The sequence below is a fragment of the Equus caballus genome, chromosome 20 (assembly GCF_041296265.1).
Source record: "Equus caballus isolate H_3958 breed thoroughbred chromosome 20, TB-T2T, whole genome shotgun sequence".
NCBI classification, from domain to species: domain Eukaryota; kingdom Metazoa; phylum Chordata; class Mammalia; order Perissodactyla; family Equidae; genus Equus; species Equus caballus.
In genome coordinates, this window is record NC_091703.1 from 3,443,720 (window position 1) to 3,456,928 (window position 13,209).

At 59.3% G+C, this 13,209-nt stretch overlaps 1 protein-coding gene across 1 annotated transcript; it reads left to right on the forward strand.

Moving 5' to 3' along the window:
• Positions 1–7,249: 7,249 nt before the first annotated feature.
• Positions 7,250–12,990, forward strand: FOXF2 (forkhead box F2). Its single transcript, NM_001433621.1, has 2 exons — positions 7,250–8,836; positions 12,110–12,990. Exons 1-2 carry the CDS (start codon positions 7,654–7,656, stop codon positions 12,274–12,276), a joined length of 1,350 nt encoding a protein of 449 aa, NP_001420550.1. The 5' UTR covers positions 7,250–7,653; the 3' UTR covers positions 12,277–12,990.
• The last annotated feature ends 219 nt before the right edge of the window (positions 12,991–13,209 follow it).

Here is a 13,209-nt window from a genome sequence, read left to right on the forward strand (position 1 = left end):
TTTCCAAAAGGTTGCGGGATGGCTTTGACGTTGATTATATAGCTGTTCTCTTTTCAAGTGCGCGCCCCTCCCCACCGCAGCCGGTCTGGGTGTGCGAGGATTGTGTTTGAAAGGGAGGAAGCATTCTTGAAGTGGTGGGTGATGGATTGTCTAAACCCTTCTGGGACATTTTGGGTGGGGGTTTTCGAGGCAGCTCATCAATAAAGACCCCCTTGGAGAGAGGCGGAGTGGCTGAAAAACAGCCCCCCCCCCCCCCCCCCCCCCCCCCCCCCGCCCGCACGCTGCCCTGAGGCCCCAAGCCTGGAAAGGAACTCTCGAGGCCAAGGAGGGGGCGGGGGAGACGGAGTGAGAGGAAGGCGAGGGGGCAAGTGGAGACTACTCCTCGCCTGGACTCGTCCGTCCGCCTCGGGAGCCTTTCGGGCTGCTCCGCGTGGGGATGGGGGACAGCAGGAACGCTGGTCGGCTCCCGACACCAGGGTGTCAGGGGAGCGGGAAGGGATGTACCAGAGGCAACTGCAGGCTGCCATGCTGCGCTAGAAGCATTGTGCTTTCACTCCCTGACGCTCCTACTCCAGCTCCTCAGCCACCCTTGCTGTATGGGGTTTCCTTTAGTGTAGATGTCTCCCAAACTGAAGGAGGGAGGTGGGGAGGGGCCGTAAGGACGACCCGGCTCAAACCATCCCGAAGCTTTGAGGGCTCAGAGCCCCTAGGGCCCAAGGGCGAACAGGCTGCAGCCTCTGTAGCAAAGCCTTCTTCCTTCTGCCCGAGCAGCAGCCTTCAGAGATGCCCAATTCGGGGTCCTCTCGGCCCCAAACATGGACTCTTCTGGCCCCGTCTCTAGGAGAAGGCCGCCCTGAGGTTGGGAACCCCGATGGGGAGCCGGGAGGCCACATGATCCTTGGGAAGACTCGAAACCTCGGAGGCAAGGCCGGCCTGAAGGGGCAGCTTTGGGGTCTCATCTAAGATGCGCAGCTCCAGCTTTCCCTGAGAGCCGCTGTCTCTGGTGCCTTCCCGGCCCCCTCCTGCCGGTTCGCACCAGTGAACACTCCCTTCCTCTCGTGCTCGCCTCGCGGGCCTTTTGCCCCCTACGGCCCCGGGGTTCCACCGAGGAGCTGTCTTCCTCCCTCCCGGGACCGTGGGTCAGACCGCATCCCGGAACGGGGACCGACCGCCGGGCTGGGCGGGGGGGGACAGGTAGGGGAGTCATAGGGGGCAGGTCGGAGGCAGGGCTCCCGAACCACAGCTCCTCCGAGGCGGCGTCTGGGCGCCCCGAGGTCCCAAGCCGGGCTCTGGGCGCCGAACACGTTTTATTTATCCCCGCAGAGGATGCTGGAGGACAAAAGAAATATTTGGACGTCAGAGCTGATTTATATTTTTGGAAAAGCTACGTTTCCTTTTCTGAAGAGAAGCGAGCGCGCCCCATATCCTGCGCCCAGCAGGAGGACAGGGGGCGTTTTGATACTCCAGGAAGTGCATCTACCGCGGCGCGGCGCGCAGGGCCCGGCGCCCCGCCGAGTTCGCTGCCCTGGGAGATATTTATTTATTTGGAAGGAGGGGAGGGCAGGGGGAGAGGAGGCGAGCCAGACAAGAGAAGAAAAATGGACCCGCTCGGGTTGGGACCTCCAGGGCGCCTCCCCGCCCGCGGACCCGCATAGGGCCGGTCTCGCCTCTCCGTCGGGGGGCGTCTCAGGCAGGGCCTTGCGACCTCCGAGCGCGTTTGCCTGATGCATTCTGCAGCCCTCGCGCGCCCTTCCTCGTTCTGTGCCCGGGGCTAACCCCTCCAGGCCCCGAGGGCGCCTCCCGGGTGGGCCTGGTCGCCCGTGAGCGCAAGGCCCAGACATCATCCGCCTTATCCGGGGGAGGCAGGCAGAAGCAGTGCACGCGAGACCTCCCAAGGCGTGGGCCGCAGCCACCCGGAGCCAGAGGAATAGCAGGATGGGCACAGGGGAAAGGACGCAAAGTTCAAGGCGTCCTAGGGCCCCCTCAGAAGACACAGCCTGCTCCCACCGGTTTCCGTCTCCCAGCAGCACTGGTGGACGCAAAATTAACGTGCTGAGGCGCCAGCACCTGCGCTTGCTTCCATCTTTTTCTCCGGGAACTAGGAATGTGCAGTACAGGTTTCCCTAATTTTCCTTGGCCACTAGGAGCCCACTCATTCCTGCCCCCTTGGGAGACGCATAGACTGTCTCTGTTACAACACTGTCCCTTTTCTCTCCTCGCAGGCATCAGAGCTGCCTTTTAGAGGAATGGCCAGTCTCTGCCATGGAAAACAACTTCTAGAGCCCCGGGCCTCTCCACCCATAAACGCAGCAGGCTGTGGGCGACGTCTAAGGCCGATCCACCGCGGAGCCCGCACGGTGCCCGCGTGATGCCCCGCCAGGTACGGTTGCGCGCGCACCCGGGTCACAGCCTGTGGGCAGATAGGCTGGCTCCGGGGAGCACCCCAAAGTTACGTCTTCCAACCGAAGGGATCCGGGGCCTCGAAATCTGGGCAGTGCAAAGATAGGAAGAAGCAGGCGCGGTGTCCACTTGGGGCTCTGGTAGTTTGGACTCCTTTGTCGTCCCTCCCTCAGCGCCTCAAACTAGGCCAAGTGGGTGCTTGAGTCATGCGCCTTCCCCGGCCCAGGATATTTGGGGGCTATCGGCAGATCTCTCAGGAAGATGGCTATAAAAAGAGCCTGCCCGGGACACAGGCCTTTGGAGAGCGGAAGAATCTATCCAAATAAACATTCAGCATTGAGTGGCTGGTGTTCAAACCCGGAGGTCTGGGGGTTTCTGGGCCGAGGAAGGAGAGCAGACACCCAGAAGGTGTAAAATTCCCACTGTTACCCCTCGTCGCCAAGCTCCCCTCTCCAACCTAGCCTCGGCGCCTCCTGGCTGGATTTTCTACTGTAAATTAAAGGGTCTCTGTGGCGTGCAGGCTAGTGGTCCTCCACGGTTTCCTCCAACACAGCGACACGCCCCAGGCCTCAGCACAGAGTTCCCACCGTCCCCATCCAGAAGGGCCTCGCGGGAGCTGGAGATTCCTCCACATGTCTTTAACTCCGCACCAAACGCACGGGGAACACAGCGGTCAGTTTCAGGCTGAGCTGGGAAGACGCTTTGCTCCGCCGCGCTGGCGGAAGGAAGGGAGGGGCGAGCAGAGCGAGAAGGGCCTGGAGGGGGAGAGGTCTTAGATGGCCGTAAACAGTGTCTGTACGGATGCGCCTCTCCGGTGGGTAGCTGGTTTAGTCTAAGCCATTTCATGTAAAACCCACGAATCAGGGGAAGCACGCTAAGAACATAAAATTTAAACCACAATAATGAAAAGATTTCCTAGAATAAAACGCCGATTACAGAACAAAATAGGAGAAACCCAAGCTCCCGAAGTTTACATTCCCCTGCGCTGGAGCAGGGGCGGGTCCTTGGGGTTTGGAGCGGGGAAGGAACCCGCAGCCCCGACGGAGACAGGCAACCAAAGGGACAGAGCGCCTGACGGAGAGAGGACCGGCCATCCCGAGGCTGTGTTCTTACGGCTAACAAGGAGCGCCTGAGCTGGTCTCCTCATTTTAACGAACCATACTCTTCCTCCCCGTAAGAAAAAATAAATCACTTTTGTTGTTTATAAGGTAGTGAAAGCCAGTCAGTCGGAAAGAACTCACCACGTCCGAGAGGGGGGAGTGTCCCAAAGAAGGCTACCTACGTTTCAGACAAACATAACTTTCCTTTTAGACCCTATCTGCTAAACAGAGATTTAGGTCTTCTTGCTGGGGATGAAGAATGGGACATGATTTGGCATCACATACATTCTTACGCAGGAGACTTATATGAATCAGAGATTAAGACAAAGTTCAGAGAGGCTTGGCTGCAGTGTAGTGGAAACAGCGCTGAAGTGGGAACCCAGGCCTGTAGGACAGGCCAGAGTCATCACTTGCCCAGGTGTGACTTGTGGCAGGTCACCTGGTCTTTCCAAGCCTCAGTTTCCTTCCCTCTAAAGGGGGTTAAGGGTACCTAGGCCAGATGGCAGCTGGCGATGTGCTGGGAGTGGAAAAGCTTGTGCCTGTGAAGTCGACCGTGAACAAATACAGGCGGGCTCTGCCCCAGGAGCAGTTTCCATAAGCAGAAGTGGGGTCTCCAAGAAAGAGCTCTGGAGAAGAGCCCCTCCCGGCTCACATAGCTGAGAAGGTCGCCAGCCTCCGCATCTCTCTGGAGCAGAGAGCAGTATTTAGGCCCCAGAGAGAGAGCGCAAGGCTCCAGGAGTGCAGGGCTGCTCCTGGCTGGGGCTCCATCTACTCTGCGGGCCCGGCTGCCTCTCCAGGACCTGTCTAGGCTGCTGCAACATTCACCACACTCCAGGGGTATTTTCGCAAGTTTAGAGAGTTCAGGTAAAATGGACACCGTTGTCACCTGGCTGGGGAAGTAAGCCTTTAAAAAATGCCTGATAACTTAACCAACTGAATTGGTAGAAACTAAAAATGTGTACAGTAGGGGTTCCTTAAATGAGTATCTGTGGGATCTCTTAAATCCCAGGCAAAATGGCAGTATTTTTTTCTGCAGGTAGGCTCCATTGCTTCCACCACATTCTCAAAAGACCCATGACCCCCAAACTTGGAACTCCTGGTATCCAGGGTTATCACTAGTCCTGCCCAGACGTCACAGGTTGGTGCTTTTTATTCTTCAGTCTCTGGGTCCTAAAACGTTGTAGGGCCTGAGAGCCAAGGGACGTAAAATTCCCTGGTGCAGAAAAGCAGAGAGGGTCCAGGGACAGGGATATTGACTTGTGGAATTGTCCCCAAATCGACTGCCCGCCACCTCCCTCTGTAAATGAGATGATTGCCTTCCTTCTCCCCGTGCTGCTCAGCTGGGCCCATTGCTTTCCCACTGCACACACGCGCACACACACACACATGCACACACACATGCGTGCACGCGCACACACACACACACCGATGGCTGTGTCGCTGGAGCTCCTTTTGGATTCTATCTGTCCTCCTAACTTCAGTTTCTATGTTATTTAACTATCTTTCAGACACTTAGGGCATTGATTTAGTGAATACTTGATATTTACTTCTATATTTGATTACTTAAATTACTCCATGTAAAATGACAAAAGGGAGTAAGAGAAAAAAATATCATGAAAAATATGGGGACCCATGCCCCAAAAATGCTCACCAGTCACTTGGAGAGAAATTCTTAGAAGTGGAAACAACTGCAGCCCCCACCCCGCTCAATCAAACACCCCGTCCGGAAAAGAGCGACTTGTTTCTTTTTTCTGCTGGAAATGAGCGGTAAACTGAGTTCATTTTGGCAGTGTTTTCTTAGCTGACTCTCGGCTACAATCAAGCCATTTTCGGACACATTCCCATGTAGGTACCAGGGGTGCTCTGGAGGAAGCTGTCGACGCCTGTTCAGCTAATTTAGGTTTTCTTTGTCTAATTACTGTGGAGCTTAGGGAAAAGGAGCCCGGCTCAGGGCAGTAAACTGACACTCGGTCTCTGTGTGTGGTATCCAGGCAGGGCTTGATGGAAAAAGCCTGCTTCCACTCAACTTCAGGTCACTGTCTGGGGCCTGCCCCAGCCCAACCCCCAGCCTCGCCCTCCCCCTCCCCCCTCCCCCCTCCCCCCTCCCCCCTCTGTTTCCACAGCCCCACCAGCACACTCAGCCAGGAGCAGTCCCAGAGCTCCAGGGGCACACAGACATAGTGCCAGCCCCAAGGGCCTCCCTCAGTTCTGTCCCACCCCAGGCTCTTTGCTGCCTGCCTTTCTCTGGATCCCTGCACACTCGTCTGTTCTCTCACCCCCCCCTTCCATCTCCCCAGGCTTCCAAGCAGACAGGCTTGCACCTTGGTCCTTTCAGAGTAGACGCAGAGGTGCACTCAGCTCTGCCTCCCATTTGGTGCGCTGGTCTGCAGCACCTCCCCGCTAGGCGACCTCCATCAGCCCTGTGTGGCCGCTGGCTCCGGGGGCCTCCTGCTCTCCTCCTCCCACTTCCAGCCCCTGTCTCTGGTCAGACTACATTTCCTTGCACGTGTAATCCAATAACTAACTGTCGGGTCTTGTTGGAAGTGATTCCTCCCGAGGGCACATCCTCTCTCCTAGCCTCTTATGTAGAGCGAAATTAGCCACAGTGGGGTTGGACGTTCTCCCACAGAAGGTAGCTTTGAGATGGTATGGTTTCTTTGCTGGGCAACCTTGAGACTGAGGATGTGAACTAGTGGCAGTGACACATGCCTTCAGGACTGAACATGAACACAGCTGTGTCACTTATCTTGCTCAGCATGGGCCTTCCCTTTGCATTTTTTACAAAACATCCAGTAGAAAACAGAAAGGAAGTGGAAACAAATGCAAACATGAGTCCTCTTCGACCAGGTTCCCAGAATCTCTAAAACTTGGTTTAGTTTTCTCTATCTAAACCCCTCTGCTCAGAGTTCTGAAAATGCCCATGATGGCCCTGGGCCGCACCCCTGAGGCGCTCGGGCGCCAGGCTTCTCGCCCTCTTCTAACAGTTGTCCCGGAGCGTGCAGCCCTAGTCGGAAAGAGAGAGGATTGGCACGTTACCTTTGGGCGTCTGGCACCCTGGCGTGTGGCTGAGGGCTGCAATGTCTAAATGAAGTTGACAGATGGTCAGTGTGGGCACCGGGGAAGGCAGCTAAGGAGGCTCCTGGCGGCACACCAGCGGCAGGACCACTTGGCCCAGGATGGGCCAGGAGGAGGAAGAGGAGGAGGAGGAAGAAGAAGAGAAGGGAGAGGAGGAAAAAGAGGGGGAGATGGGGGAAGGGGAAAGAGAGGGGGAAGGGGTAGGACGAAGAGGGAGGGGGAAGGGAGGAGAAGAGTGGGGAGGAAGAGGAGGAGAAGGGGTGGGTCTGCCCTGCGGGGGGGCGGCTGGTTTCTGGGATGGGAGGCAAGGGTGCTGTAAGGAGCAAAGAGAAAGGAAATTCCATGAAATCAAAGGTGGTCGAGTCTTGCTGAGGGTGGGGCTCCTCCTAGCAAAATATCAGTTAGTCTGTGATCCCTGGATTGGAAAGAGAGTGGGTACGGGAGAGGGAAAGAGGCCGAGGGAGGAATTAAAAGACCTAGGCGACCCCGCAGAGCGAGGAACGAGATAAGAGCGGGAGCCGGCCGCCAGGTTGGGAGGGGAGGAGGCAGCGCCGCGGCGGAGCGCCCTCCCCAAGGCGGCGCGGCGCGAAGAGGGGGCAGGGCGGGGTGGGGGAGGAGGGAGCGAGCTGGGGAGGGGGAGGGAGAGGGGGAGGGAGGGAGCGCGGCCGCGGGGAGGGCGCGGGAGGGAGGAAGTCTGGGAGACAGAGCGAGGAGCGCTCCTGAAGGGAGACGTCGGGCTCGTCCCCCGGGTCCCGGCCGCGGTCCCAGCTCGCGGGCGCAGCTGCCCGGCCCCGGCCGCTTCGGCTCCGCGGCCCAGGGGCCATTGCGCAAGGCAGGAGCCCGAGGCTCGGGGGAGGGATGCGCCGGGCGTTGCCTCCGGTCCGCCGCCGCCGCCGCCGCCAGAAGCCCCAGCGGAGCTGAGGGGGGCGACGCCGAAGCGCTGGCTCGGAGCGGCCACGGCTGCAGCCCGGGCGGCGGACTAGGGCGCTCGCCGGGCTTCTGGGCCGACCCCGTTCCGGCGCCTCCGCTCCCGGCCCCAGGCCCGCCCCCGAGGCCCGGCGTCGCTCCCGGGTCCCAGATGACCACCGAGGGCGGGCCGCCGCCGCCCCCGCCGCGCCCGCCGCCGGCCCCGCTCCGCCGCGCGTGCAGCCCGGCCGCCGGCGCGCTCCAGGCCGCCTTGATGAGCCCGCCGCCCGCCGCCGCCGCCCTGGAGACCACCTCGTCGTCGTCGTCGTCGTCGTCCTCCGCCTCCTGCGCCTCCTCCTCCTCCTCCTCCTCCAACTCGGCCAGCGCCTCCGCGGCTGCCTGCAAGAGCGCGGGCGGCGGCGGCGCGGGCGCCGGGAGCGGGGGCGCCAAGAAGGCGAGCTCGGGGCTGCGGCGGCCCGAGAAGCCGCCCTACTCGTACATCGCGCTCATCGTCATGGCCATCCAGAGCTCGCCCAGCAAACGCCTGACGCTCAGCGAGATCTACCAGTTCCTGCAGGCGCGCTTCCCCTTCTTCCGCGGCGCCTACCAGGGCTGGAAGAACTCCGTGCGCCACAACCTCTCGCTCAACGAGTGCTTCATCAAGCTGCCCAAGGGCCTCGGACGGCCAGGCAAGGGCCACTACTGGACCATCGACCCAGCCAGTGAGTTCATGTTCGAAGAGGGCTCGTTCCGCCGCCGGCCGCGCGGCTTCAGGCGGAAGTGCCAGGCGCTCAAGCCCATGTACCACCGCGTGGTGAGCGGCTTGGGCTTCGGGGCCTCGTTGCTGCCCCAGGGCTTCGACTTCCAGGCGCCCCCGTCGGCGCCGCTCGGCTGCCACGGGCAGGGCGGCTACGGCGGCCTCGACATGATGCCCGCGAGCTACGACGCCGGCGCAGGCGCCCCGGGCCACGCGCACCCGCACCACCACCACCACCACCACGTCCCGCACATGTCGCCCAACCCGGGCTCCACCTACATGGCCAGCTGCCCCGTACCTGCCGGGCCGGGGGGCGTCGGTGCTGGGGGCGGTGGCGGGGGCGGGGACTATGGTCCGGACAGCAGCAGCAGCCCTGTGCCCTCGTCCCCGGCCATGGCGAGCGCCATCGAATGCCACTCACCCTACACGAGCCCCGCGGCTCACTGGAGCTCGCCCGGCGCCTCGCCTTACCTCAAGCAGCCGCCCGCCCTCACGCCAAGCAGCAACCCCGCGGCCTCGGCCGGCCTGCACTCCGGCATGTCCTCCTACTCGCTGGAGCAAAGCTACCTGCACCAGAACGCCCGCGAGGACCTCCCAGGTAATGGAGCGCGCCGGTGCGGGACCGCTGGGGACGGGGTGGGGGGCTCCAGGCCTCTGGGCTCCGTGGCTACTGCCACTTCCACCGAGTTGCTGCAGCCTGGGGGCCTGAGGGCACCGGGAGGAGCGGGTGCTGGAGGGAGCTGGCACCTTATTCATGGGGCTAGAGGACTGGGGTCATACTGCCCTCCCCCACATCCTTGGCCCAGAGCTGGGCCTCCAGAATTCGCACTGCTGGGAGGATGATGCAAAGTCACCAGCCTTCTTAGGGTCTCTGGGTGTCTCTATAGATTGCAGATCTCAAGTCTCAGGCCTGACATAGCATGGCCTCTAGGAACCTTGGCCCTGAGCTGGTTCCTTCTGTCTTTTTTTTTTTTTTTTTTTCTAGTTTGTTTTGCTGTACTTTCCTCTAAAAGTAAATGTCAGAAAGGGGGATGCTCTGTATGCTGAGTGTGGATGGGGAGGGGCCGCAACCAGGCAATTGTTGAGAGGAGGGGAAATGAGGGAGGAGCAGAGTGGGGTCCCAGGGTCTTTCACAGGAGTGACATGTTGCCAGCGGGGAGGGGCGCCAGGCTGTTGAGGAGTTCCCTACTCCCCCCACAGAGGACCCACGTTGATGACACATGAGTCTATACTAGGCCAGCAGATTTGAGGCCCACGTTGTGACTCTCCTGAGAAATGCCTGTCCCTTGGATGCAGCTTGTAGTGTTACTGGTGTAAATTGTGTTTATCTGAGATTATGAAAATTTATTGACTTGCCAGGGGCAGTGAGAGGTGGGAGGGGACAGATGGGGTGGAGGAAGACGTTCGAATATTTAGCCAGGTTTATCGGATAGTGAGATAAACTCTCTTCCATTGACCCCTCCGAGGACCACAGGCGGCAGATTAGAACTGGGCTGGTCCGCCCGTCAAAGGATGCTTAGTTCCCACTTACCTTCCGCCCGATTAGAAAATGGTTCGCAGAATGATGCATACATTATCTGCTCCGGACTCGGTGTGCGACGAGAGCATCAAGGGAGACGGGAAGCCTAGAAATGGGCAAAAGATGTTGGTTCCCTGGACGGTGAAGTTTCCCAAATAGGCCTTTTAAATGCGGGTCTCAGAGGTTAACTAAACAAAGACCGTCTCGGCAGGACCACACCGGAGAGGATTTTAGCCTGACTTAACCCACTGAGAGCAGAGTCTTGTTCAATTTTATGGGAATTTCAACAAGTAACCAATACAGACGACTCTCTCGTCTTATTTTTTTTATCCCCTCGGACTGGCTGTCAATCACCGCCCACCCCAAGCGGCGCCCCCTGCCCCGGGCTTGCCCTCCCGCCCACCCGCTTTCCTGGCGCTCGCCGCGCTGCCTCTCCGGGCAGGTCCTGCTCAACTGGAGCCCAGGCGCCGAGGCTTCGCAGCAGCCGTGAAACAGGTCCCTAAAAGTTTAAAACAAAAAACTCGTGGGAAAGAGACTTCTGATCCTTCCGAGGGGCTGCCCTCGCTCCACGCCACACACCCACACCGGGCTCACGCACAAGTCCCAGAAAGGCGGGGATCCGGAAGCCCGACTCTGTCTTCACGAGAAGAAAAACTGCAGCGGGCAGGCCGGCCGGCGGTGCCCTCCCCGGGAGCCTCGCACCACCTCTGCGCCGAGTCTGGGACCGAAGCCCAAACGGGACACTTTGCACCTTCCTCGCCCTCTGGCTCCCATCCCTCTAGCATATTCTTCTCTAGGCCCTGGTTGGCATGTCTCAGGAGGGCCGGGTGCGCGGCCGCCCTGGGGGTCTGGTTCGGAGTGTGCGCCCCGCCGGGCCGAACGGCCACCTAAGAGCGGAGGGCCGGGCGATGAGTGGGGAGGCCGAGCGGGACCGGGGCCGCGGGCCAAGGAGGCCCCCCAAGCACGCGCGCGCGGGCTGCGCCCTCCCACTCCGATGGGGTGGCCAAAGCTTGTGTGCTCAGGGAGACCCCTGGAGAAGGAGAAGGCTTCTGTGCTCCCTCCAGTCACAGCAAAGTCCCCACGGCGGCCCTGGCCGGGAGAGGTGAGCCTTCGCGCCGGGCCCGGCCTCGGCTCTTTTGAGATCCAGGGACTGGCAGCGCGATGCGCCCGTGTGCAGGGCGCGGGGACCGGCTGCTGCTTTCCGGGTTCCGTGCGGTGCAGAGCTGGCGACAATAGGTGTTATCCGGCAATAAACGTAGGCCGAGTCGCGGGTCACTTAGCAGCCTGGTAGCTCCATAAGCGCTGGGACACGGCCAGGCCGAGGCGACGCGAGCAGGGCATGAGCTCCTCGGGCCGGCGGTGCGGCCTTCACGCGCTGGCAGCCGAATCGGGCCGGCCCGCACCGCGCACGGCTGGCTCCGCAGACTGCAGCGAGCAGGCCGGCCCCGGCCGGCAGAAGCCCGGGTCCCCGCGCGCCCTGCGACCCCGGCCGCCTGCGCCCTGAGCCCGGCGGCGCCGAGAAAGCAGAAGCGAACGTTGGCGCGCGTCGGCCCCGAGCGGCTGGGCCCAGGCCCTCGGCCGAGGAGCGGCCCGGGAGACGGTGCGGCCTTCTCGGTGCTCGCGCCGCTCCCCGGCCGCCGACGCCGCCACGTGCCGGCGCTCTGCCGCTGAGCTCTCCCCGACGGTCCGCTCTGCTCCGGGGCCTAGAGACCCTCGCAACCACGGGGACGCGCCCTCTCCTGCCCGGCCCTTTTTCTCGCGATGGGATTCTTTGAGTCACCCTCTTTTAGCATAGGGAATGTCCCTGCTGTGGGCTGCCACTCGGACCGGGTCACTCGGGAAATAAGGCAGGAGGCTCGAAACAAGAGGTGAGGTCGAGGCGACAGTGTTGTTTCCGGGGCAGGAGCCTTGGCGTCCGCAGCGAGGGCTCTGGCGGCGCTCAGGCCCCGACCTCAGAGCCTGGTCGGGCGGTCCCGATGCCGGCGCTCCGCCCGCGGGTAAGGCGCGCGCCCGGCTTGGCCCGGCCCGGCCCGGGGAGGAGCAGGGGAATTCGGGCGCCCGGGCCAGCCTGCACCGGGCACTGGCTCTGTGTCTGCGAGGGCAGCAAAGCAAAGCAAAACAATGATTCCAGGGTCTTCCTATGATCTACAAGTTGAAGCTTTGAGACACTTCTAGAGCTGGATTTCCTTTACCGCTTTTATAGCAATAGACAAAAAACAATACACCAATCCTTTTTTTAACCTCGAGTCAAAATAAGACACGAGTTAAATTAAAATTTAAAAAATAATATGCCCCATCCTTAGCTGGATGAATTTGTTTCTGAAAGGGCTTTTCTTTTCTTTCTTCTTTCAGTGGGACTGCCTCGATACCAGCATCACTCTACCCCAGTGTGTGACAGAAAAGACTTCGTCCTCAACTTTAATGGCATTTCTTCTTTCCATCCCTCTGCTAGCGGGCCCTATTATCACCACCACCACCACCAGAGTGTCTGTCAGGATATTAAGCCCTGCGTCATGTGAATAGAGGGAGGAGGCCAGCCAAGGCCACTCTCTCCGTGGGGCAGAATGAGCTGAGGTGGACCCAGAGAATGTGCACCCACAGCAGTAAGTAGCACACCAGTCACTTAGCCAGGTGAGCACTGTTCACTGAGACTTGTCTCCGTGGGTAGATGGACGCCCCCTGCAAGGTTAATGCCCCAAATATGTGCAGGCTTCCGGTAAGGGGCCAGAGAACTGGGACCTCCACTTCATGGCTGCAATGGTAAAAAGCTACCACATGAAAAACGTAAACTTGTAACTCTGGGAGCTTCACTGCCTTCAGTAATCAGGGTCGGGAAAACGCAGACTAGTTGTGTGTGTGTGTTTTTCTTTGCCTATGAAAATTTGTGTGCTTTTCAAACAGGCAGTACTAAGCACAGACTTCAAGAAAGGCTCCTCTTGGTGCCCAGCTGAGTAGGAGAGTTCTGTGTGGCCAATACCACGTTTGGATACAGGTGCCAAAGAACATTATTGAGAAAGTATTTAGAAACAATGTGTCTAGTTTAAGAAAGTGGTTTTCAGTATTGTGACAATACAACGTTTTCTACAAGGTTGTTTTCTACCACCATATTTTAAAGATATTGTTATGATTTTCGTGTATACTCACACTTTGCTTGTATTTTAAAAGGAGAATATATTTGCACTTATGTATACTTTTACAGTTTGCCAACCTATTTTGATGTAAAATTTTTTCAATAAAATGTATATAACAAATAGTTGTTTAAGGATCTGTTTCCTCTGCGGGCATCCCACGATGGCCGGCTTCTCTTCTCCACCAGCCAGCAATGCAACTCTACACTGGCTTTTTTTTTCCAAGTTATATAATTGACGTGGTGTGGGGTCTATGCCTTGAGTAACACAGGCCAGATTCTGATTGTGGGTCTTCTCAGGAGAGAAAGAGAAGAAGGAACGCTT